At 56.3% G+C, this 23778-nt stretch overlaps 1 protein-coding gene across 6 annotated transcripts; it reads left to right on the top strand.

Annotated features, from left to right (window-relative positions):
* The first annotated feature begins 1296 nt into the window (after nt 1-1296).
* Nucleotides 1297-20815, top strand: ZNF512B (zinc finger protein 512B). Of its 6 annotated transcripts, none has more exons than XM_026862206.1 (13): nt 1297-3701; nt 7379-7458; nt 8176-8304; nt 8645-8817; nt 8985-9238; nt 10019-10096; nt 12372-12506; nt 13865-13989; nt 16445-16537; nt 17362-17460; nt 18606-18776; nt 19550-19741; nt 20746-20815. In XM_026862206.1, exons 1-13 carry the CDS (start codon nt 3557-3559, stop codon nt 20770-20772), a joined length of 1701 nt encoding a protein of 566 aa, XP_026718007.1. In that variant the 5' UTR covers nt 1297-3556; the 3' UTR covers nt 20773-20815. The 6 variants fall into 6 exon arrangements, with proteins under 6 accessions (XP_026718007.1, XP_026718008.1, XP_026718003.1 ...); XM_026862207.1 differs by having other exon boundaries at nt 1298-3701; nt 10025-10096; nt 20746-20787; XM_026862202.1 differs by having other exon boundaries at nt 1298-3701; nt 18606-18893; nt 20746-20787.
* Nucleotides 20816-23778: the final 2963 nt, after the last annotated feature.

The following is a 23778-nucleotide window of genomic DNA, read 5'->3' as shown; positions in this document are numbered from 1 at the left end:
AGAGACAGGGCTAACGTGCTTCAAACAGAAACTTTACACCCTCCGAAAAGCCTCGCTGGGTGCCCGCGCAGAGCCGCTCGGCGGGAGCACGGCGGCCTCGCACCACCGGGCGAGTTGTTCCTTCCAGAAGACCCTCGCCGGGGGCACCCACCTGCGTCGGGGCTTCGCTCGGCGCGGGGGACAACGAGGGAGCCAGCCGTGCCCGAGGACAGCGGAGGGGCTCGCGGGGCTTCACCCGCCACGTGGTTCCCTCTCGGGAAACCTCCGGCGATTCCGCTCCTGAGGAAGCTTCTCCCGCCGCTTCCTCGTCTTTATTCCCAAAAAGTTTCTCCCAACGCGTGGACGCAGCCGCGGGTTTGCCCTCGAGTTCGCGGGAGGGAGCACGGCCCCTCCGGCAGTGCCCTGGCGTCGCCTTGGCCTCGTCGTGTCTCTCCCCGCGTCCCGCCTGGCACATCCCTTCTGCCGCGCGGGCAGGGCCAGGCAGCTCACTTGGCTTTTTGGCGTTGCCTCCATCTGGAGCCATTGGTAAATTATTAAGGATAAGCAGAGCGGGTTGACGAGTGATCGGGCCGGTTGTTGCGTGGCACGGTGCATCCGTAGCGATGGGACCGGGGCGAGAGTCCCGGCAGGAGAATTTGGGGTCAGAACCTGTGGGTGATTTTCCCTGTGTAGCCATAAGGACGTCGTGGGGCTGAGAGGGGTCACGGCCATCCCTGGCTCCTTATGTGCTCCTGCAGACCCGATTCAATGTCACAGATGGGCATTTATATGTGAATTATTTCCCCTTTTCCCAGTTTATGCCCAATTTCCGGGTCTGTGCCCAGCCGGACAGCTCCGCAGGGGGATCTGTCACGGAGGAAAAGAACCTGTCGGGACAGCGGGTGGCTGGGATGTTGCTGTGCCATGTCAAAAGGCCTTTGGCTTGGTGGGTCTCCAGGTTTTGCTCCCCCTTTCCCGTGGCCACAGGCTTCTTCCTCACCCCTGCTCCCGGCACCGCCGACTCAGCCTTTGCTCATCCCACACGGGCTCCTGTGTTGGCACAGGTTTTTTTTCCTGGAGTTGGACGCTTCAAAAATACTTCTGCAAACTTCTAAAACGGTACCTATAGCTGAGCTGGAGGCTTTATCAGCAAAGACACCGCCAGCCCCAACCTTCCTGTGCCACATCCTCGCCCCGCTCGCAGGCAGGACCTGCCGGTATCTCCTCCTTCCACTGCCGGTTGCAAAAGGGTTTTCACCAAAGATGTAACGAAAGCGTGGTAGGGCGCGGGCTGTTGTCCGGTTTCAGCATGTGTTACTCAAAAATGAGCGAGAAGTTTGGATATTACAAAAAAAAACCCCAAAACAATGGGCTGATTTGTGCTCTCTGGCTCCGGGGCAATTCCTCTGGGATCCCTGGGGTTGTATCAGTGGCCAGGGAGCGGAGTTTGGCTCTCGCTAAGTGGTTTATGGGATTTTTATTTTTCATGTAGCCAAAAAGTGGGAAAAAATTCAAAGAAGTATTTGGTGTGGAAAAACAAAAGACGTTCAAAGCCTTCTAAGCTGGCCAAAGGATCCCTTTGCGGGGACAGATGTGTTAAGGGGAACAAGAAGTGTCGGGGAGCAGGGCTGAGCTGGACCATGGCGGTGGTTGCAGAAGGGATGCTCGGCACCAGCCCCGGCTCCCAGGGTTTGGTGTGTGCAGCGAGCAGGGGGTGGGCGACCTGGCTGTTGGCGAGGGCTGCCCTGTGCACGGCCCCTCACGAGTTGTCCTTGAGCTGCCCAGCAAGGCAGACACGGAGGTTTTGTGTCCATCGCCCATCCGATGGTAGCCCTGTCCCGGGTGTCTCTCGTCGCTCGGGCTGCGGTTGTGCTGGTGGGCAGCGTTCGGCGTGGGGGGCCCTGGTGCTGGGCCTCCCTCCCCTCTCTGCGCCCGGCCCAAGGGGCGAAGCCGCAGCGTGGGGTTGGATAAACGCATCGGTTGCGGGTGTTTCCTTTTGGTTTTCACTCTGTTGTAAAGCGCAGAGGTGGTGTCGTCTTCAGCTGTCAGCTCTCTGGTCTTTCGCGAGCATGGGTTCATTTTTTTTACTTTGAGCAACTTGACTGGAGATGGCGCAGAGGTGCCAGGAGGCAGCAGAGGAAGGAAGGGGACCGGCATGTTTGTCCCTGGAGGGTTGGGGACAGTAGGAGCACTCACGCAGGTGAGCGTGGAGCCACGATTTGGGAAGGAGCCCCAGGGACCCCTCTCTGTGCCTGCTCCGGAGACCAGCCAGCCCCGGGAAGGAGCCCAGGCAGTTCCTACCCAGGTCTCCCACCAAAAGAGCCCAAATTAGCTGAATAAATGATCTCTGTGTTCAGCACCAAATGCCAGAGAACCTGTTGCCAAGGCAGGAATTTCTCACTTGATCCGATTAACCTTTGTGTCTGTGCGAACCACCACATATGTGTCACCAGCTGAACATGCGCTGGAAGCTTTTTGCCAGCTCTGCTCAGAGCATCTGGGCGGCACGCGATGCGCAGTGCCCGGTTGCCGCGTGGAAAGTCCCCGGGGGCACCTCAGAAAGGCCTGTTGGACCCTCGTGTCCCACGTGTCGATGGCACGGCGGGCGATCCGGGCACACGGGAGATGCTTCCCCGACCTGCCCCGTCCCTCTGGGCGCAAGGACAGGCGGGATGAGTCTGGCTGCTCGGGGCGTTGAGTTAAACCATGCTAAACGCGATCTCGTGGGAGGAATTGGGGGCGACGAGTCAAATCTGTGTTTTAAAAAACGTGTGTGGGGGAGTGAAGTGTTGAGCGAAGGTGAAGAAGGCACCGGTTGGCGCTTCCCTGAGTCATACCGCTGGTGCCGGGCTGAGTGTCGCGGTGGTCGGGGGAATCACCTCCCAAGGGCTCGATGCTCTCGTTTGGGGGGGCTCGGGGGGCTCCTTTCCCCCCGGGGCCCTCCCGGTGCGGCCCCCATCCTCAGACGTGCCTTTGCTTGTGCTGTCGGGAGGGGAGGAAGGTACCTGAAACCAAGCGGGGCAGAGCTTGGAGGGGTGTCCTGCCGCCCGCTTCCATCGGGAGCGAGACTGGGCCTTCTGCGATAATTCCTGGTGTTCATTATTTATAGAGAAGCCAAATTGAATTATTAATACGGAAAATTCAGATAACATTAACAATTCTCAGTTTATAACAGTTTCCCATTAATAAGGAAAATTGGAAATTTATCACTACATCTGCTCATTAAAACTCACTTTTTTTTTTTTTTTTTCCTTTTGGTGTCTTAAATGAAAGCAGAGAAATAAACGAAGAGGAAAAGCCATTTATTCACTACTTCTCTGGGCAAAGTCAGCCCATAATTTTTAATAAAGTCTTTGCCATTACATGTGGAGGGGGGAAACCAGCCTATAACGAAAGCAGCTTTTCAGCCATGTCTACGGCGTCGCACGACCGTAGAACAAATACTCGGAAACACGTCCCGTTTCTTCTCTTTGAGGGAACCTTTAAGCTGCGTGATAGTTTTCTAATTTCCCTCCCTCCCCGGCAGCTCTCCTTGCTTTCAGCATGTGTTGCTCACAGCTCCGAGGAGTGAATTTTAATGCCTCCCCTGCTTCTTTCAGAGATGGCGGATTCCTATACCTGTAAAGGTGGAAGGAAAACTGCAGGCTCTAACAAACCCGCTGCCAGCAAAGAAAGCAGGACAGAGACAAGGATAAACCCGCCCGCAGAGCTGCCCAAGCTCGGTAAGGAACCGTTTTTTTCTTTCCACGGAGGTGGATGGGGCAGAGGGGATGAGCCTGGGGGCAGGGGTTGGGGGGGCGGCTGCTAAAATGAGGGGGTGCAGGCGCTGCGGGTCTCAGTGTGCCTCTGCTCCTCGCTTTGACCCACCGGTGAGGGCTGTGCTGGGCTGAAAAAACCCCAAAGCCTGGGAGCTGCGGAGAGCCAGTCCCTGGGAACGGGAGGGAAGGGATGGCGGCGGTCTCTCCCTTCGGAGAGGCGTGCGTCTGGCTTAACGAGATGGGTGTCTCGCCGCCTATAGATCGTGTTGGTAGCTAAGTGTTACATCAAAGGATGGAAAGGCTTAAATGAGTTCAGACCATCTGCTGTCTCCCGTGTCGCGGCCCCCGGGATGGAGGCTTGCGAGCGTACGAGCCCCAGGGGACCCGCTTGCTAAGGGCTGTCACTCTGATGGATGGCTGATTTCTCTATCCAGGAATCGCCAGGCCCAAGGAGATTTTTCTCCTGTCTGCTTAACGCTGGGCAGATCCCCTCCGTGGGCGCGGAGAGGGTCTCGCTGCCTTCTCTTTGCTAACAGCAGCCCTGGATGCCGAGGGGTGCCTGCACGCCAGGCGAGGCTCAGACCCCAGAGGTTTATCTCAGACCAGGCACCCAAAATCAGTGGCCTCGCTGGGCAACGCGTGTGCCCTAAATGTTTCCCAAATGCCACTCCTCCTCGAGGGGGTTGAAGCCATAATCGCTAGCAGAGGGGTGTAACTTCTTGCTAAGGGGCCTGAGCTCCAGCTGTCTGCAGGATGAACGTACCTACATTCGGGAGAGTGTTTTTTCCTTATCAGCACCTCCAGAAGTAGAAAAGACCTTTCTTTTTTTTTATCTCTTCCTTCTGGTTTAAATGGACTGGAAGCGATGGAGTGGACTCCATTATGGTTGGACTCAGTGATCTCAAGGGTCTTTTCCAACCTGAATGATTCTGTGATTCTGTGAATGATTCTGAATGAAGGATGCTCTGTGATGAAGATATTTCATTGCTCTCCCTGGGGAGGTGCTGGAGGTGGAAATGTCTGCCAGGGTTCACTTTGTTGTGGTGAATTTGGTTTGATGAGGACTGGGGAGACAGGGCCCTCTCCCCCCTTGGCTGCAGTGGCCTGGTTGGCACGGGGAGCATCCTGCCTCTTTTCTGAGCCAGGTCTTGCTCCAGAGAAGCCTTGAGTCCATGATCAGGGCACCCCCAGTCCCCATGTCTAAAGAACATGACGTTTCCACCCAGCTGACAGCCCAGAATTGTGGTAATCTGCTGCAGGGGCGTGCAGCCACGGTGCTGGCCGTAACGCTGAGCACCGACGGGCTCGTGTCTCCTGTGAGCGCTGGTGCTTGGTACCCAGGAGTGGGATGTGAGGAGAGGAGACGTGTTTTCTGCCCCTCCTGTCCCTGTCCTCGCTGTCCCCAGCCAGCAGCTGATCCGTGAGGGCAGTGAGGGGCGGTTAGACGGGGAGCTCTTGCGTTTGGCGAGAAATGTCCCCAAAAGTTTGGATATGTGTGCGAGTTGTGAAAGGGAGAGGAGAGCTTTCACCCGCGCTTCTGTGCGAGCCGTGACCCTGGGCATGCTGGGCTCCCGGGGAGAGCTGCCTGGAGGGGCAGGGACGTGCTGCTGTGGGATGTTTCGAATTTGGAGTATTTTCAAGTGTTTAGGAGACAAAGCAGTAAGTAGGTAACCGCAGCGTTGTGAGCTTTTGCTGCAAATCCAGGATAATTTGGTGGTTTTTCATAAACTCCCAGCTCATTCTGTCCCTTGATGTGCGAGAACCATAGCTTGCTTTCATGTGTAGGGTGAGGCCCTCGCTTACACCAGTGTGGAGGAAAAGCCGAGCCTAAGTGTGCACTTAGGAGCACTGGAGAAAATAAAAAATGCAGAGGGCGGCTGCGATGCGCAGGCATCTTTCTTGGACACTCACCAAGAGTTTTGGAGTGAAACCTGCACTGTTGCTCCAGAACCAGCATGGTTTGAGGCCAGACTTGCAAACCTCCCCCTCTCCTTAGGGCCACGAGCCGTTTTGGGGCAGGAGCCAGGCAGGTAGGAGACCAAACCGAATGAGGTGTTTTCAGGACAGTTTAGCCTTGCAGGGGGGACAGGTAGGTGGCTTTTTAGGGACTTTTTCTTATAGTTCATAAAGGTTACCACCTCCCGCAGACGAGGCTGCCTGGGCTAGAGGATTCCCAGAGGATGCTGCGTCACCAAGGGAGGCTTTTACGGGTATCAAAGCAGAGCAAACCAGCTGGCGTGACTTCAGGGGACTAGAAATAAATGAGCCAACTGTCTTGTCTGCTGTTTTCCCCTGGCTGCTGGGCAGAAGGCATGGAAAGGGAGAGTGTGTGTGGTTTTGGCAGTGTCTTTGTAGGTAACTAGTTGGCTTTCTGTTTGATCTCTTTCCCTTGTTCCAAAAAAAAATCCTGGATTGGCTTCTGAGTACAGCAAGTGCCAGGGATCCTCCAAGGCATTGCCGGGTCAGCTTCCAGCCTCTTCTTACCTGATTTTCACCAGAGAAGGGTGTTTTACAGGTTGAGTTTAGTTATTTTAGTCTCAGTTATGCTCTCCCGGCTGTTTGGGGGTTTCCTTCTCAGGGATGGTTTTTGATTTGTTCCTGTTCTCGTGGCCAACGGCTTTTATTCCCAGTCCTGTTCACGAAACTCTCCCAGATCTCAGTCTCAGTTTTCTGTACACAGCATTTCCTGTTGGCTGCTCACATCTGTCCAGTTCGTCTTTGGGTTAACGCTGACTCCCAGCATCGCTTAAAATTACAGGTTAGCCCTCAAGAGACCTGCTGGGAGTGCAGAGCGGTGGGGGGATGGCGCTGGGTGAAGGAAGCGGGGTCTAGCCAAGGCTCCCCAGACCCCTGGGGTGACCACGGTGCTCTGTTCCTTCTTGGAAAGATGAGAGGTGGGATGTAGAAGTGGATTGATTTGGTGAACTGCCCTCAGCCCCTGCGTACAGACCCTGATAAAAGTTGTTGTGGTGTTTGTGCCGCTTTGCTCAACCCGTTCTGGGTGTGAAGTAGGTGAAATCGGGGAGTTTGCTGCTGTTGTGAGCCCAAGTGTCTGCTCTGGACCTTGGCAGTTTAACCTGTTTGCACTTGGTGTGCCCCATCACGCGACATCAGGGACTTTGTCGTCTCCCCTGGTTGCAGTGTCTGGTTGAACTGGGCTCGTTTCTGCCCTTTTGCCATTCAGCTCGTGCTCAGGATGCCGCAAGAGTCTGCTCTGAGCACACGCAGAGCCACAACCCCTCGCAAAAGCATCCCCATGGCTTCTGCTCTCCACCCGAGTCCCCCAAGCTCTTGCCTTGCCCCGTCCTCCCTCCCCGGCCATCCCCATCCCTGCTGCTCCCCACGTGCTTGTTGCATCCAGTGTCCTCCTGGTGCCCTGGGGCTGCTCAGCCACACCAGCTGTGCAAAGGGGACGGGGGATTTCTGTGTAAATGAAAGGAGAGGGGTCAGAAAACCCCAGGAGGAGCAGCTGTCTGCCCTGCAGGTACCTGCAGGTGTAGGGGCTGTGTGCTGAACTGCACGGGAGCTGCCTTCCAAAGGGGAACCTCCGTCCTCGCCAGGGCAGGGACGAGGCAGGCCCCGTGCGAAGCGAGGGCGGGATTGCCGGGACGGTGGGTGACATGTGCTGTGTCTGTTTGCAGGAAATGCAACTAGTGACAAAACCGAAGGCAGGAAGAAAGGACGACCCAAGGCTGAGAACCAGGCGCTGAAAGACATCCCCGTAAGACCCCACGCACTCCGATCCCTGGTGCCCTCCCTGCCTCGCTCCCTCTGACTCACCCAGGGCTAAACCTGCCTTCCTGGTGGTTTAATCTTCAGAGCAGCCTTGTCTTGGGCTCAGCAAGAGCTTAACCCCTCCACGCAGCAACCAGCATCCCCCAAAATCCTAGTTAGGAAACAGTACCCCCCTCCAGCCTCCCCTTCCCAGAGGAGCTGATTCTTTTCGCAGCCACCTCAGGTTTGGCTAATGATCCGGCAGCACCAGCAAAGGACTGATTTATTCCCCACAGAGTTGTGCAGTTTAATTCCTGCACAGTAGCGTGGACAACACACAAAGCAGTTTTTCATGAGAGCATGGGCATGGGGTGATTTACTGACTGGATGAAATGTGGGGTGGTTAAATCATCCAGGTGACTTCTGGCCTGATTTACTTCCCAGCCTGGCTGGGAGCATGTGTGTGCTCTGGGAGGCACAGCGAGCTAAATTCTCGAGGGGATTCATGAGCCTGTAGAGCCTGCAGCATCTGTCCTGGCACCTCTTGCTGGAGAGAGCACCACTGCACTGAAACACAGCCCTGGGGTCAGCTCTGCAGCTGCGCGCTGGGAAGGGGGGACAGGAATGATCAGAGGTCCCGTGTGCCCCCCCGAGCCCCCTTGGGATGAACCCGGGCATGTGATGCTCTTCGCTCAGCTGTGTCTCTTGTCTCTCCTGTTCCCAGCTCCCCCTGATGAACCAATGGAAGGATGAATTCAAAGCCCACTCCAGGGTGAAATGTCCCAATTCAGGCTGCTGGCTGGAGTTCCCCAGTATTTATGGCTTGAAGTACCACTATCAGCGCTGCCAGGGGGTAAGGAGACCCGAGGGCTGTCTGGCCTTTCCAGTGGCCAGCTCTTACAGTATCATCTACAGGGTGAGGGCCCTCTGAGGCCTTAAACCCCAGGAGAAACGTGAGATTAAAACAGGGAGGGCACAAATGGGCCGGGGCAGTTCGTGAGGTGTCTATGAGAGGGACTGGGGCCCTTCCAGCTGAATGTGAGGACTTGTGGTGGGGATCATGGACCACTGGCAACCGTTTGGAGGGGCAGAAGGGTATTACACACCATTTGTGTTTGTGCCTGTGTCAGAAAAAGCCTGTCCTCTTTAGGGTCTAGCGTATGTGCTCACCTGTCCCTCCCTGCTCCACACAGGGTGCGATCTCAGAGAAGCTGACGTATTCCTGCTCCTACTGCGAAGCTGCCTTCACCTCCAAAACCCAGCTAGAAAAACACCGGCTCTGGAATCACTTGGACCGGCCAGTGCCAACCAGCAAAGCAGAAAACAAAGTGCCGAAGGCCATTGGGAAGAGCAGTGGCAAGAAAAGGTACCAGGCTGTGGCTGGGCTGCGTGGTGATGGTGGTGTAGGGACGGTTGGGAGAAGGGGTACGTGCCTCCCTCCATTCCCGTGATCTGGGCTGGTGAGGGGGGAGAAGTGTCAGGACATTTATCTAACAATCCCTCTTTAAACAAGCCCTCTGTGCTTTGCCCTAGAGCTGCTGAGAGTTCAGCTTGCCCCACCATCCATCCCAAACAGGCAAAGACGGAAAAAGCCGTGGCCCAGGACCACGCCGAGAATGGCGAGTGCCTGGCGGAGAGCCGGGAGAGCAAGGAGTTTCAGATCGCGGCAGCTGAGGCCATGGCAGCTGCCACCCCCACGGCGAAGTCCTCGAGCGGCAAGGATGCCGTGCAGCAGGGGGGCAGCCAGGCCTCGCTGCAGGAGGAAGACCCCGAGAGGATGAAGCACAGTAAGATTAGAGCCCGGGGCTATGCTGGTTCAGGAGCTCAGAGAGGGGGGTGCTGCGGGGAGGGGCTCTGCTCCAGCCAAGGCTGCTGCGAGTTCTCTGTATCCAGACCTCGTTCCAGCATCCTGATAATTTGCCCCCCCAGTTTCGTGCAGCTCCACTGGGAGTTAAAAATGGGTTACTGCTGTGGAAGAGGTATTTTTGTAGAAAATGGATTGGAAATAGGATTGGAAATGGATTGGAAATGGGATTCTGTAGGAATAGGATTGGAAATGCATTGAATTCCCTGCAGCACAGCAAGCTGCTGTGTCAGCCCGTCTGTCCTCGCTCAGTGTGGCAGTTTAAACCAGGGTGGTGGTGGCTAACCCATCATCCTGAGGTGTTGGGGCAGGGTGAGGAGGCTCCCTCTGTCCCCTGCCACCGCGGGGCTGGCAGGCGGGCCCCTGGCTGTCCCCATCGTGGCGTGGGTTTATGCTGCTTGCAGCGCCCACGGGAGCCACCCCCCAGCCACCTGAGCTGCTGAGGCTCTGGAAACCACGCAGCTTGTGGCGTAAGGCAGAGCCACCACTTCCACTCGTTGAATTAGCCCCGGGTGCTGTTATTGGTCCTGGTTTTGTGGGGTAGGGGCCTCATTCAACAGCCCCTGTATTTTGTGGTGGTAAAGGCCCCCCTCAAGGTGATCCGCTCCTGACACGGAGCATGCGCCCACCCTGGTCCCTGGGACTGCTGAAGCCCTCCTGGCAGTACAGTTATTTGACCAAATCTCTCTGTTTCTCTCTTTTGAGTCAGGAAGGAAACAGAAAACTCCTAAGAAATTTACGGGGGAGCAGCCGTCCATCTCGGGGACGTTTGGACTGAAAGGTAATACAGGGATGACTCTGGTCAGCTGTAGGATTGTATATCTTCTCCATGGGGTGTTTCAGAGAAACCCCTTCCCCAGGAGCCCCCCCACCCCGTGCTGGGGATACATGACAGCCACCTGGGGATGTCACACCGGAGGAGCTGGTGCCTTTTACCCTAAGAGTGTTGTAAGGGGAATGGAAGGTAGAGCTGGCACAGAGAACAACCCTGACTGTTCTGCTCAGGAGCCTGTGCCTGGGAAATGAGGGAAGAGAGGAGAGCAGCCGGGTATGTCCAGCTGTAACACGAGAGTAACGAGCTGCTGACACCAGTGAGATGTGAGAAACCTCATCTCATCATCATCCCACCGTCCTGGGGTGTCGCAGTGTTTCCAAAGGCGTCGAGAAGGATTGCTGCTGCGTGCAAGGGCTGGGTGACGCATCTGTCCCTCAGACATTGTCTCCAATGTTGGTCGCCCACATTCAAGAAAATGAATTCAAGGGAGCAGAGATGTTTTACTGGGATGTTTTCTGAGAGGAGGCTCTGAAGTTGCCTGCTTCAACCTGACAAAGCACGAGCGAGAGGGACGGTGGTTGTGCTCCATAAATACACCTGAGCTGAGCTGGAAAGGAAGGAAGAAACCTGGAGCATCCCTGGCACGAGAGCAACCGGCTCTGGAATTCATTCAATCAGGGAAATAAAAAGCGGATTTCCAGGCAGTGCAGGAGGCAGCACCTTCCAGTACAGGAGACACTCGGGGGAGAGGCACTAATGGCTTCGAAGGAATTAAACACTGAAGAGCAGGCTGGATGTGGTCTCTGTGCTTTCCTGGCTCCTGGGAAGCCGGGAGTTGTTTCCCTTCCCCACAGAGGCACTGCTGTAGACTGAAACGACTTCTGTGGGTTCCTCAAGAATAAGCTGGTCCCGTCACTGACCCGCTGCCTCAAACGGAGTGAGGACGGGGCAGGCGTTTGTCTACATCCCCCAGGTTCAGCGTGGCAGTTCACTCCCCAAAGACAAGGGTGCCACCAGCTCCTCGGGGGGTGATGTCTCCGTTCAGACCCTGAGTTTACAAAAGTCCCAACCCACAACTTCAGGGGGATGTGGACCCTCGCGAGGTAGGTGTGGATCTGACCCGGCACTCACTGTGTTGCCTCCAGCACCTTCGGTGGAAATGCAGGCACAGGGCTGAACTGCCCATGGATTTAGGGGGGCTGAATGCAGGGAAGAGCCCCCCTCCTCTCCACCAGCCTTTCCAAAGCATCGTTTGCAAGTTGTGTTTTCCATTTATTACATCAGCCCAGAAACTGCTGAAGTATTCTGCATGCTGGGGGGCTTGGGCAGTGCTGCTGCTGCTGGCATGCTCTCAGCACCTGCCGAGCCTCCTCCTGCTCACTCAGCCCCACGGGATGAGCCTCCTACTGCTCGTTTGGCCCCACGGGATGAGCCTCCTCCTGCTCGCTCGGCCCCACTCGCCTCGGCAGTTGGCAGCGATGCCCTTAGCAGGTTCCATGGGTCTGCAGCCACGCAGGGACGAGGCACAGACAAGGTGGGAGGGTGGATGCGTTGGGGAGAAGCTGGCTCAGAGCCTGGCACACTGCCTGCACGCAGAGCCCGGCCTTCAAGCATCTCTCCACTTTGCAGGCAGGTTCGGTGACAGTCGCCAGCAGCCCGGGGGAGCTGCGCCAGGTTTCCTCTTCCCCATGCGCCTGTCGCCCGGTCACCCTCCTCTCCTGCTCCTTCCTCACCCTTCCCAGCACCCAGTGGGACCGGGGGAGACCTGTGTTCATCGTGACAATTGCATACAGATCCAGGGACGAATGGTCCTGTGGGATCCTGTGGGATCTGGTGTCTGGGATCCCAGTTTTCTAAGAGGGACCCCAACTCCTTGGCATCAGCAGTGAGACAGCCTTTCCAGTGCAGGAACGTCACTTTTATTTCCTGAATTTGCTGTTCCAATTCCCGCTTTCAGTTTTCTGCAAGATGCCCTTTTGCCTGCACCCCAGCCTGTCTTCCCCACGCTCTGCCTTGCTAGAAGCCTCCAACCCCACTTTGCCGGGGTGTTTTCATAGTTCATAAACTGTCTGGGTTGGGGGAAATGATTCTGCTTGTAAAAGTTCAGCTGTTATGATACTGTTTGTCCTAATTATGGACCTGTTCACCCCCCCCCCAACAGCCTTGGCAGATCTGCAGCCAGTGTCCCTGGGTTAGAGGGAGAGATTTTTTAATCTGCTAAATACGAGTTGGTCCGAGGGTGTTAAAGTGAGTGCTGAATAAAAATCCTCTTTCTCTCCAGGTCTCGTCAAAGCGGAGGACAAGGCGAAAGCCCATCGAGCCAAAAAGTTGGAAGGGAACACCAGCACGGAGGAGCTGAAAAAGAAACTTCCAGGAGCTGGTGTGAAGAAGGAAACGGCTGTGCATCTGCCAGCAGGTGAGGCCGGTGGAGGCAAAGTGCAGGCAGCAGCTGTGTGCAGCTTGTCCTCTGCTCTGCTCCAAGCCTGCATGGTCCCTCCTTCACCTGCAGCTAGGGCTCCCTGCTCACCTCCTGGCCCAGCGGGCTGTTTGCTGGGGAGTTTTCTAGCAGGTTTGCGAGCAAAAGGGGCACAAAATCAGAAGTAGGAGCATGCAGCTCCCGCCTTTTTGAGGTGTAGCAGAGGGAGCAGCCGCTGCTCGTGAAATATTGATACAGCCCCAGCTGACATCCCTAGAGGGGTACCTTACCTTGGCTTCACTGCCAGGACAGACTGCTGCAAATCTTGGGAGTCGATAGCCAAATCCTGGTTCTACCTGGCTTTACTGTGACCACCGTTTGGGTCAGCCTCTGGGATGATGGCACTTCCCTAACGTCATCTCCCTGAAGGACACCAGTGCACCGCTCTGGGCAGGGTTATGTCTTCCCAAGGCTCCGAGGTGCAGCCTACTCCCTAGCACAGGTTGCTGACGTTCCCTGGGAGCTCTGACAGCAGGAGGAACGCAGGATGTGCAAGATAAACACAGCTGCAGTGCCTTGCACTGCTTTCAAATTCGAATAAACGACTCTCTGATCTCACAGCCGTGCAAAAGCATCCAAATAAACAGACTCGGTGGATTTTATTCAGCCCAGGCTTCCCGTGCTGGAAGCCCAGCGCTGTTCTGCTGAGAACACGGCGTGAACTCTGGACCTGGGAGCAGGTTTTGGCCTCACGTATGTCTTATTTCGGGTGTTTTTTAAGCTGGTCACAGCCATTCAAATAAACAGATGCCTGGAGGCTCGCGCTCCCCTCGCTGCCTGTGTGTCTGACGGGAGGAGGATTGCCAGGGAAGCTTTCCAGGCACTCGTCTGGATGGAGCTGAGCCTCTCACCTTTGTCTCGCTCCGGCTAACTGTTTGCAGAGGGGAGTTATTCCACACAGGGAAGATCAAGTGGCTGAGGGCATCATCATGTTTTAACTCCCAGCATGCAGGATACCAGCGGGGTTGGAAAGGTGAACCTCTTTTTCCCCATGAAATGCTGACAGGTCAGGTAACTCCGTGTAAAGTGGCCCAGTGACCCAATTTGCTCATGGCAGGAGCCGTGGGACAGGCAGAGCTGCAAATTCCTGCATGGTTTGTGTTCAGTTTTGGCTTGGCCCATGCCTGGGAGAGTATTTATCTTTTTTTTTTTCTTTTTGACATCAGGAATTTTCCCGACTTCAGTGCTTTTCAGAGTAGCAAATCAAGGCTTACGACAGGGCTGTCCTCTGCCGAGCAGCCCGGGCAGGTTGTGGTCTCTGCAGCCAGGTGTAACACCTCTCCCCTCTCCCTCACCAGCAAGCCCTGAGGACCAGTGGCAGCGGGAGATCAGCGAGAAGGGAGAAGTCGCTTGTCCAACCTGCAGCGTTATAACCAGAAAAACTGTTGTGGGGCTCAAAAAGCACATGGACGTCTGCCAGAAAGTAAGGACTTGCTTTATTCAATCAGGCACTTTTGGAGAGGAATGGATGTGTACGTGTGCTGCTCAGAAATGTGTATCAGTGCTCCTAAAACCAGTTCTGGGCTGCGTTTGATAGAGCACTTGCTAGTCATCCTCAGATTGCTGGCTGCCTCGCATCGATTCAGAGGGATTTGGACACATAATTCTCAGCTATTCTGAATCCCTTTGTGGTCTGGGCCCTTTGCCCCAGTGTCTCCAGCAGAGTCAAGTGTTTCTAGTAGCTAAATGAATAGTTTTAAAGCTGGAGAGATTGTTGGGCTTGTCTCTAATCTGGCCTCCCCCAGAGTCCTGGCTGTGGGATCTCGGTGTGTGCCATGCTTTGCATCAGGCCAGATAAATTGTGGGTGAATGAGAGCACATCTCGGGGAGACACCGAGCTGGGCTGTGCTCAGGCAGGCTGTCAAGACGCAGGAGTTCAGTAATGGTGCAGTGAAGAATTGTCTCTCTGGCACACCGCCATCCATCAGAGCACAGGATTCCATCCTCATCCGTCACCTGGCGCAGTGCAGAGCCATCGCCACGGAAAGCCAACGCGGGATCGATGCCTCCTGCTTTGAAAATATGTGGCTCGGCTTTGATTCCACATTCATTTTTCTGTAAATGCCTCCTCAGCCTTTGCCTCGCTATTTATACACCAGTGGGAGGCTACTCTCCCTTTCAAACCTCCCACTACATCGATGCTGGGCAGAATCCTGCCTCCTCTGACGTCCTCCTGGCTTCAGTGGAGTGAGGATCTTGGCCACCACCGCTCAGATCTCCCGTGCTTTGGAGCATCTCTGGAGCCAGGCAGGCTCCATGCGGGCTGCACGGCCGGCCGGCCTGCGAGCGTGACTCTGCCAGAGCAGTCAGGCGTGTCTTCCCCACTATAAATAGGCCAGTGGGTGTTCAGCTGAGGAATCAGGGCTCCAGCCCAAGGAGCGCGTGTTTTGTCACCCTTCCCTAGGAGGGACAATCCTTGCCAGGGCTGGCTGTGCTGCTGCAGGAGCTGGGGTGCTTTGCAGCGTCCCTGCCAGAGCAGCTTGTGGCTCAGGGGGGACAGTCCCCGAGCTCTGGAGAGTGTGACCACAGGTCCAGCTCTCAGGATTTCATCTGTGAGGTGAAGCTGTAGCACGTCCTTAGCGAGGCCCCGCTGCTACAGGCTCAGGGTATCGTCAGAATACATCAAAAGTGACCCTGGAGTGCAGGCAGCCTCTCAGCTCACTCTCCGCTTTAATGCCTGAAGTATTTCTTAGCTGGACCATGGGAAAAGGATGTGCAGGCTCCCGAAACTCTTATAAAACAACGGAAATCGGTTTCTCCGTTCCTTCCTTGTCACTAAGCAGTCTGCCCCATTTCCTTTGGTTTTGGAAAGGAAATAAGGGCTGGGGACGGTTGCAACACGCTTGGGCCTGAAGGAGATGAGGGCAGGTATGTCCTCCCAGCGTCCCGGGTGGGAGGGCTCGTTGGAATATGGACGTGGCATGTTCTTCAGTGTTGACCAGAGGAGTAAACCCCAAATTGGCTGGTCAAGGAGCTTTTAGCATCCATCTGGTTAGAATCAAACGCTTGGGTCTGGAACAAGATTAACTGACAGGAGCACAGGTACAAGTGAGTTGTTTCCAACTGGCTGCAGTGAGTTTATTCTTCATTTCCCCAGAGCTCCAGGATGAGGTTTGCAGCTCCATCTTCATTCCCTCTCCAGCTTCAAGCCCAGGCTTGACTGAAGTGGTGAAGGTAGAGTATCAGGCAGGCAGAAAGAGCAGGAACGGCCACGGCTGTCCAGGCACCAGCTCCCTGTCGAGACATCCTGTCTCTTGGTGCCCAGAGCATTCACCTCCTGAGTCAATAAATTCTGGTACCTGCCCCAGCAAAAGTCACGATCTGCTTTTTCACTTTACAAGCTCCCCTCGTAGGCTGGTGTGTGGATTTAATGCATCTCCCCAGTCACTCAGGAGGCCAAGTCGGGTCAAACAGCAGAGCAGTGTGAGGCGGGAAGTATTCTGCTGTGATCGTGTCCAGCAGCGTCCAAATTTCAAACAGCCCAGGCGCCCAGAAAGCATGTTGTACGCCAGCATCTGCCGTAGTTAACAGGGCTGCAGAGCACAGTCCACTAACATATTGGTAGATCAAAGCATCTTCTCTTTCCTAACCCTTTAACAGGAAGACTAAGACACCAGGTCCAGATGTTTCCAGCCAGTGGGGCTTTAAATCTACATCCAGAAAGGAATTTTTTCCAAAAATTGGGACATGTGTATTTGATAACAGTATCCAGGACAACAGGCTGAGGTTGGGATGGGGAACAGGGCCTGCTGGGTCCCACCGCTGGGTTCTGCTGCAGCGACAGCTACCCGTGGGGCTTACTGACAGGCAGCAGCAGCCCCGGGAAAACCAAATGGTGGACTGCGGCCTCCGCGGTGACTTGCCTTTAATTCCTTCAGCTGCAGGATGCCTTGAAGTGTCAGCACTGCAAAAAGCAGTTCAAGTCCAAAGCTGGGCTGAATTACCACACCATGGCTGAACACGTCAGCAAGGTAAGAGAGCTGGGCTGCTCTCGTCTCGCGCCTCGTTTCTCGAGGCAGAAGATGAAGCCGTCGGCCGTCCGCTTTCCTTTGTCTTTGTAAAGAATTCCCAACGTTTCACTTACTGCTCACTCCAGACGGTGGCCTTCCCCCTTTCCCTGCTGAGCAAAGCCATTCCTTCCCAGGCAGCTAGTTTTAGGTTCACGCTGATCCTGGGGAATAGAGCAGAGGGCTGAAAAAATAAAACAGGATTTCAGATCCCAGAAAGGGGGAAGATTCAGTGAGTATGGCAAGGTGGATTTTAAGTGGCAAAGCTCTGCCTCCAAAACTGCGCCTGCAAATCCAGGACTGATGGGTTCTGCCTTGCACAAATCACAAAATCCAGTCTGTAATGCTCCGCCGTGCATGTGAGAAATAGCCACAAAATTTATCGTGACTAAAATCTGGCAGGCACCAATTTAGATGCCGTTCTTAAAAATCTGCTTGTGTACATCTCCAAGGTACCAGGGCAAGGCATAACCCCATGTCCCGTGCTTACCAGTTGTGACTTGTCTTTTACCTGTGCGTTAATCTCCTGCTCTTCAGTCTGGCCAGTGAATCCTCCGTGCAGGATCTGCTCCTGGGTTTCTCAGTTGGCCCTTGGGGCACAAACGCATGAGCAGATCTGGCACCAAACGGTGAAGGCGTTGACACGCGGTAAAAGCAGTGGGAGATGCAGCTCTTCTCACGAGAGGTGCCCCCCAGCCAAGGGGGGCAGAGATTTACCACCCACTCCTGGCACAGAGGACATGAGTAAATGGTTGACTCGGTCGCTTCTGTTACTTCCTTGTTTCCAGCCTGTTCCTGTGGAAAACGCTGGACTTGGTGAACAGGAAGAGCGGGAAAGGCTGAGGAAAGTGCTAAAGCAGATGGGAAAACTGAAATGCCCCAATGAGGTACGAGAACGATTCCTGTTTCTCGTTCTGTGCAAAGATGGAAGGAGTGAGACCCGATGCAGAGGGAGACGGGCGCTCTCCGGCAGGAGACGGCAGGACGGTGGGTGTAGGGCAGGTTGAGGAGCACTGAAGGGCAGGTTCTGCCTCCTGAACTCAGGAAGGGGCACAGCCAGCGCTGTCCTGGGCACAGTGTAAAACTAAACCAAACCGCGCCGAAAAACGGTCGCGAGCCGGTGGCAGACAAGTCACGAACAGGTAACGGGGGCGTGTGGCAGAGGTTTGTCCCCGCGGACGCTTTGCTCTCTGCGCAGGCAGTGCCTCCCCGCTGCTTTCCCCTCCCGCTGCCTGTCTGTCCGGGGAGCTCTGTCGCTGTGTCGGGGCCCATAGCACCGGGGAAGGGGGCTGCTCCCGCCGTCCCTCTGTGACACCTCGATGAGCGGGTTCAGGTTTGGGCCCCTCACCCCAAAAAGGCCATTGAATGACTCGAGCGTGGCCAGAGAAGGGCAACGGAGCTGGGGCAGGGTCTGGAGCACAGGTCTGCTGGGAAGCGGCTGGGGGAACGGGGGGGGTTCAGTCTGGAGAAGAGGAGGCTGAGGGGAGACCTCCTGGCCCTCTGCAACTCCCTGCCAGGAGGGGGCAGAGAGGGGGGGTGAGTCTCTGGAGCCAAGGCCCCAGCGCCAGGCCCCGAGGGAATGGCCTCAAGCTGCCCAGGGCAGGGTCAGGCTGGCTCTGAGGAAGGATTTCTGTGCAGAAGGGGCTGTTGGGCGTTGGAATGGGCTGCCCAGGGCAGGGGGGAGTCCCCGGGATCCCTGGGGGGGTTGAAGAGTCGGGCTGAGCCAGCGCTGAGGGATCTGGGGGAGCTGGGAACGGTCAGGGGGAGGGTCATGGTTGGGCTGGAGGAGCTTCAAGGGCTTTTCCAACCCAGATGGTTCTGTGACACTGTTGTGTGTGCGTGGCTCCTGCAGGGAGAGGGGCCGGCTGGTGGTGCCCCATTGCTTTGAGGGAACAGACTGAGGGAGCTGCTATGAGGAGCGGGCGCTCCTCAGGACGCATTCCTCCCTGGAGCGACAACACCCCGACAGTTTCGACGTGGGCACGTGAAACCCCAGCCCTTGTTAACCCTCCCCTCCTCCCCATCTCTCTAGGGCTGTGTGGCCAACTTCTCCAGCCTGATGGGCTACCAGTACCACCAGAAGCGGTGTGGGAAGCAGCTCGCCGAGGCTGACAAGCCCATCTTCAGCTGTCCACACTGCGGCAAGAAGTATAAATCCAAGGCCGGCCACGACTACCATGTGCGGTCAGAACACGCGGCTTCGGTGAGCCCCCCGGACGCCTCCGCAGCCCGAGGAGCGGGGCCATCCCCCCCCGGGGGTGACTGCAGAGCTGCAGAGCCTGTGGGCAGGACAGAGCCGGGCAGGGCCGGGCCGGGCAAGGCAGGTGCAGACATCGGACCGGTGTTGTTTTCTCCCTCACGTCACCACGCGCGTGCGTTGTACCATGCGTTGTCAGGGTGTGAAACGGGCTACAGCCCCCTGCCTCCCCCCACCTCTGAAGCAGCCGCGTTTCGGGGAGCCGGGCAGTCGGCAGCATTCCCCTTCCCTGGTGCCCGCAGGGCTGTGCTCCAGCCCACCCTGCATCCCTGCTCTGCAGGGAAAAAAAAAAAAAACCCTTGGCAGCAAGCGAGTGCCGGCTCCTTGCCAGCGCTGGGGTGGCAGGATCCATCCCTGGGGACCATCCTTTTCTGTTCTGTTGATCCCTACTGACAGTGCATCTGACGCTAATAACTCTCTCACTCTAATAAACGGAGACGTTTATACACGTGGGAGCGCGGAAGGACGCAGTCAGTCTGAGGCATGGCTGTCTGCTGGGCTGCGGGAGGCAGGGGGGGGCTCCCCTTGGTTCCGTGCTCGGGTGCACGGGCCCCCGCCTGCACACATGAGCCTTCACAATCTGTGGAATGGGTCTAACTCTTTAGCTCAACGTCAGGGCTGCAAATGCACAGCCTACACCCCAGCAGCCCTGTCCCGGGGCGGGAGCGCTCGCTGCTTCACCCCAGGTCATGCCCTTCCTGACTCTGTCTCTGTTGCAGCCTCCGGAGGAGCCAGAGGTGAAGCCGGAGCCCAGCCCCGTAGAAGATTTTGAAAGGACCCCAAGTGGCCGCATCCGTCGGACGTCAGCCCAAGTAGCCGTTTTCCACCTTCAGGAGATAGCGGAGGACGAGCTCGCCAAGGATTGGACCAAGCGGAGGATGAAGGACGACCTGGTGCCTGAAACGAAGCGGGTGAGAAGCCTTTATTTCTTCTTTTTTTTTTTTTACACTAGCTGTACACGAAGATCCTGGGCTGCTAGCCTGGTCCCAGCTGGCTGAGGGCTCATGTGTCTCATTCTCTGCGCCTTAAATCAATTAGCTGCAATCGCAAATTTATTGCTAAAGAGCCCACCCAGCACAGGCTGAGCCTCAGTGGTCTGGAGGCTCCCTACAAACCCGGCAGCTTTGCCCTTTCCACTGCCAAAACCCAAATCGAATTGGAGCAAAAGGTGATGCTTTGTGAGCAGTGGAGAGATCAGAGCCCAGCCCAGAGGATGGTGTGGAGGGAGGTCGGTCCTGGTCCGACGAGCCACAAGGAGCCCGGGAAGAGCAGAGGTGGGATCTGAACAGAGCTCCCTTGCACTGTCAGAGAGCAAAGGTGCCCCAGGCGGAATTTCACCCCCACCTTCCACGTCTCTTCCTTAATTTCTGGGAAATGCTTTCCCGGAGGTAAAGGGCCTGCAGCATCGCGGGCGTGGGTCTCCTGCGAGCAGAGGAGGCCGGAGCGTGGAGCAGGGCTGAGCCCTGTGGTTCTCCAGCAGTGAGTCGCACAGGGCCTGGTGCTGTGGGGTCTGCGCAGAGAAAGTCGGTGCCCTGGCAGCTGTGAGCCTCGTGGAGGCATCGAGTTGTGTGTTCGATCCAACATCCCTCCTGGCCGTGGCAGAAGGTGATTCCTGGGAATGTCCCAAAGCTGAAAGTCCCTCCAGGAACACTCCTGGACCGTAAAAGGAATGAAGCAGCAGCAAATCATAAACCTTTTCAGTGTAAAAGGGAATAAAGAGAGGAAGTCAGAGTTTTTTTAATCCTGTGGTCGATACTTTTTGATCAGCACCAGGACTCAACGCAGAGCCATCCTGCAAGTCTCTGCACAAGCTGCAGCCTGTTACCTGAGCAAGAACTCTGCAGTTAGGTGCCAGGTCTTCTTGCTGTGAAGTTTTGCATCCCCTGTCCAGTGCTCCAAAATTCACCCTGGGCAGAATATCAGGCATGTCACAGAGATGTGAGTGAGGAGTGGAGAGCAGCAGGTTAAAGCCTAAAGGACCTTCCTCAAGCCAAGAAAAAAGCTCAAGTCCCCGAGCCAGCCTGGAGAAGCGACGCAGCTCGCCCCGGGAAAACAGGTGGCACAACAGCAGAGCCTCAGCCAGGACATTGTCCTGCAGAGACCTGGAGGAGCTCAGCCTGACCCAGCTCCCGGCCTGCACGCAGTGGGCAGGTGAAAAAACAGCACACAAACAAACCAGCATCTTCATTGCCTGCCTTGGCATCCTGGGGAGGCAGCCTTGGAGCAGAGCTGGGGGCTGTAGGGCCAGAACTGGTCGCAAACATTTTTATTTCCCCGACGCTCGGTGTTGTCGTTGTTGGTTTCCAGATGACTTCAGCTGCGATGCATTTATAACGTAAAAAAAAACAAGCCCGAAGTAGCTGTTTCATTTAAAATACTGTGGGAGGAGAGGTGCGGTGCTCTCTTCTCCCCCCTCCAGCCTCAGCGCTTGCATTCCTCTCTTTCCTCCTTCAGTTGCTCCCCTCACTCTTGACTTGGGGTATTTTTTGTTTGAATTGAGGGAGCAGCCCAGAGTCCCAGGCCTGGAATAGGGGCCCATGTGCAAGCTGCCATACAAAGGCGTCGTAAAGGTCTCAGCCGCTGGCGTAATTGCTCTGTGAAATTCTGTTTGTGGTGGAGTGTCGTTTTACGAGACATTTCTTGTGCTGGGAGTCTTAATTGTGGAAGTTTAATTGAGGCCCATCTCGGCGCTAAAAAGCAAAGAGCATTGCCGTGAGGTTGGTGGAAGCAGGTTTGCCTCGAAGATGAGCGAGGGGGGAGCTGGACCAGCTCCCAGGTGACAAAACAAGTTTGTTGGGCTGGAGAATCGGGACCTTGGGGCAGTCCCCCGCTGTGCCGGCTGCGTGTGGCACAGACCGATCTCGGAGGAGGGCAGGGCAGCGGGCGAGTACGGATGTAGCTGCGGCTGTGCCTGCAGGTACGTCTTGCAGTGCCTGTCACGTTCCCTTGACAACACTCTAAAATATGATCTGTTCAGTCTATGACATTTTTTCTTGAGCGGTGCTGGAAGGAGGTGGGAGGCTGGTGGGAGCTTGCTGACTTCAGCACGCTTTGTGCCGCTCCGCTGCGCGGCATCTTGCCTCGCTCAGGACTGCTCTGCGTTCACAAGTTGCCTCAGTTCAGGGTGTGGAAAAAAAAAACACAAAACAACAAACAAAACCTCCCAACTGCGAGCACGGCTCAAAACAAGCCAGCAAGTGCCCAGTTTAACCCTGTTACAGCCCCAAAAATAGCCTTTCCCTCAGAACTGGCTTCAGCCGTGCTGGCAGGAGAGCTCTGTGGCGGGTCCAGCCCCGGGCAGGGGCGGGAGGGCCGGAGGAGCGGGCAGCGGTGCCACCACCCCGCCGAGCCCGTGGTGGCCCTTCCTCCGAGGGAGTTGACAACCCAGAGCCGTCGGCGCGGCAGAAAGACAAACTCCGGTTAACCGTGACCGGGGCGATAGGACCGATGGTTCCCAGAAGTGCCACCGCGCCACCGCTTCGTGCCACGGGCCGTATCCAGGCGTCGGGAGAACGCAACCAGGCTGCAGACCCACGCCCCTGCCTCGCTGGCCTGGGCCTGGGGAGAGGCGGGTTGTCAGGGATCGGCGGCAGGTTTCAGCTGCTCCTGCCCCATCTCAGCAAGGCTTGGGGATTTCCAGGGTCCCAGAGGGACGGACGCTTCCCCGCTCTGGTCTGTGACCAGTGATGGCTGGATGCACCCAGGCTGGCTGCAGCACAGGACCCGGTCCCCGCAGCCAAGGCGGATTTCAGGGGAGCTGATGAAGAAAGCTACCCCTCCTCTTCATCCTCTTTTCCAGGCAGCAAAGCTCTTCCCCAGGGGAAGGCAAACGGCTCCTCAGCAAGCTGATGGTGTGGCTGAGGCACGGCCCCGCTGCAGCCCCTGCCCTGTGGCCTGGCCTCGTGGCCACGTGGCAACCGGTCCCAGCCAGGGAGAGGGACGTTGGGTTTGGATCCTGTTGGTGGCCCGTGGTGGGATGCATTCGCCTTTCCCCAGGAGGATGGATTCCTTCGCACCAAAGCAATGGCATTAGAATAAACGATTGCTGCTCGATCCCAGGCCCTGCGCTGCCTTCATTCTGCGCTAACCAAATCCAGCATTTCTAAATATACACTGGAGTCTTATTTTCTCGCTCCGATCTTTATTTGCCTCTGGATAAGCTGAAACAGATGGGGTGTTTCACAACAGCCGCTTGCTGGGGATGTCAGATGGGGAAGGGCACACCCCTGCTGCTTTTCTGGGAAAAAAAATCCCCTTTCCAGAAGCTCTGTGAAGACGATGCCGAACCTCCGACCCTCCTCTGGCCTTCCCTGGGGCCATCGCCTGCCCGGGAGCAGCCTCGGGGCTGCCGGGGAAGGAGCGAGAGGCCGGCAGGTTCCCAGCTCGGTGGGCTCTGGGATCTGGTGGGGGATGATGCCCTTACCCGTTTTGGAGGCTGAGCTGAAAGAAGCGGCCTCCTCAGGCAGAGAGAAGAGGCGTCTGAGAGGGGAGAAAACACCCTGGAAATGCCACAGTTCCCTGGTGTGATGTTTTCCCTGTAGAGCTCGAGGTGGGGTTGCTTGTTTCAAGGTGCCACGAGCTTTGTGCCGGAGGTGGTGGTGGGCTCCTGCGGCCTGGGCAGCTGCCGCGGTGCACGGGGAGGGATGCAGAGCTCCTCGGTGGGGTGCAAGGGCACCCCCTTTGCCTCCCCACGGCTCAGGGTCTGAGTGTTGCTGCGGGGCGGGGGGCAGCCGTCGAGGTTAGACATCCCCGTGGGGGTGGTGGGGTGACGGGGCTCCAGAGCAAAAAGCTAGAGGGGAAAAGTCATCCCCAGGCTTTGAGTTTTTAAGAAAACTCCATCCTGGAACCAGGATAAATTCCAGAGCAGAAGAGCCTGGCTTGGGTTTGTCCCCTAAAACAATGGCCCTGCAATCCGGGCGGGAGCCAGGCTGAGCCCTGCGGACTCATG

This window comes from Athene cunicularia, assembly GCF_003259725.1.
Source record: "Athene cunicularia isolate RWA chromosome 20 unlocalized genomic scaffold, athCun1 chr20_part1, whole genome shotgun sequence".
NCBI classification, from domain to species: Eukaryota; Metazoa; Chordata; class Aves; order Strigiformes; family Strigidae; genus Athene; species Athene cunicularia.
Note: the sequence above shows the minus strand (reverse complement) of the source record. Positions and strands in the feature narration are given on the sequence as shown.

Coding starts and splice junctions, on each gene's coding strand:
- ZNF512B (XM_026862202.1), top strand. CDS start 3,557: ATGCCTCCCCTGCTTCTTTCAGAGATGGCGGATTCCTATACCTGTAAA. Junction 3,702..7,378: donor CGCAGAGCTGCCCAAGCTCG/GTAAGGAACCGT, acceptor GTCTGTTTGCAG/GAAATGCAACTAGTGACAAA. Junction 8,818..8,984: donor AAGAGCAGTGGCAAGAAAAG/GTACCAGGCTGT, acceptor GCTTTGCCCTAG/AGCTGCTGAGAGTTCAGCTT.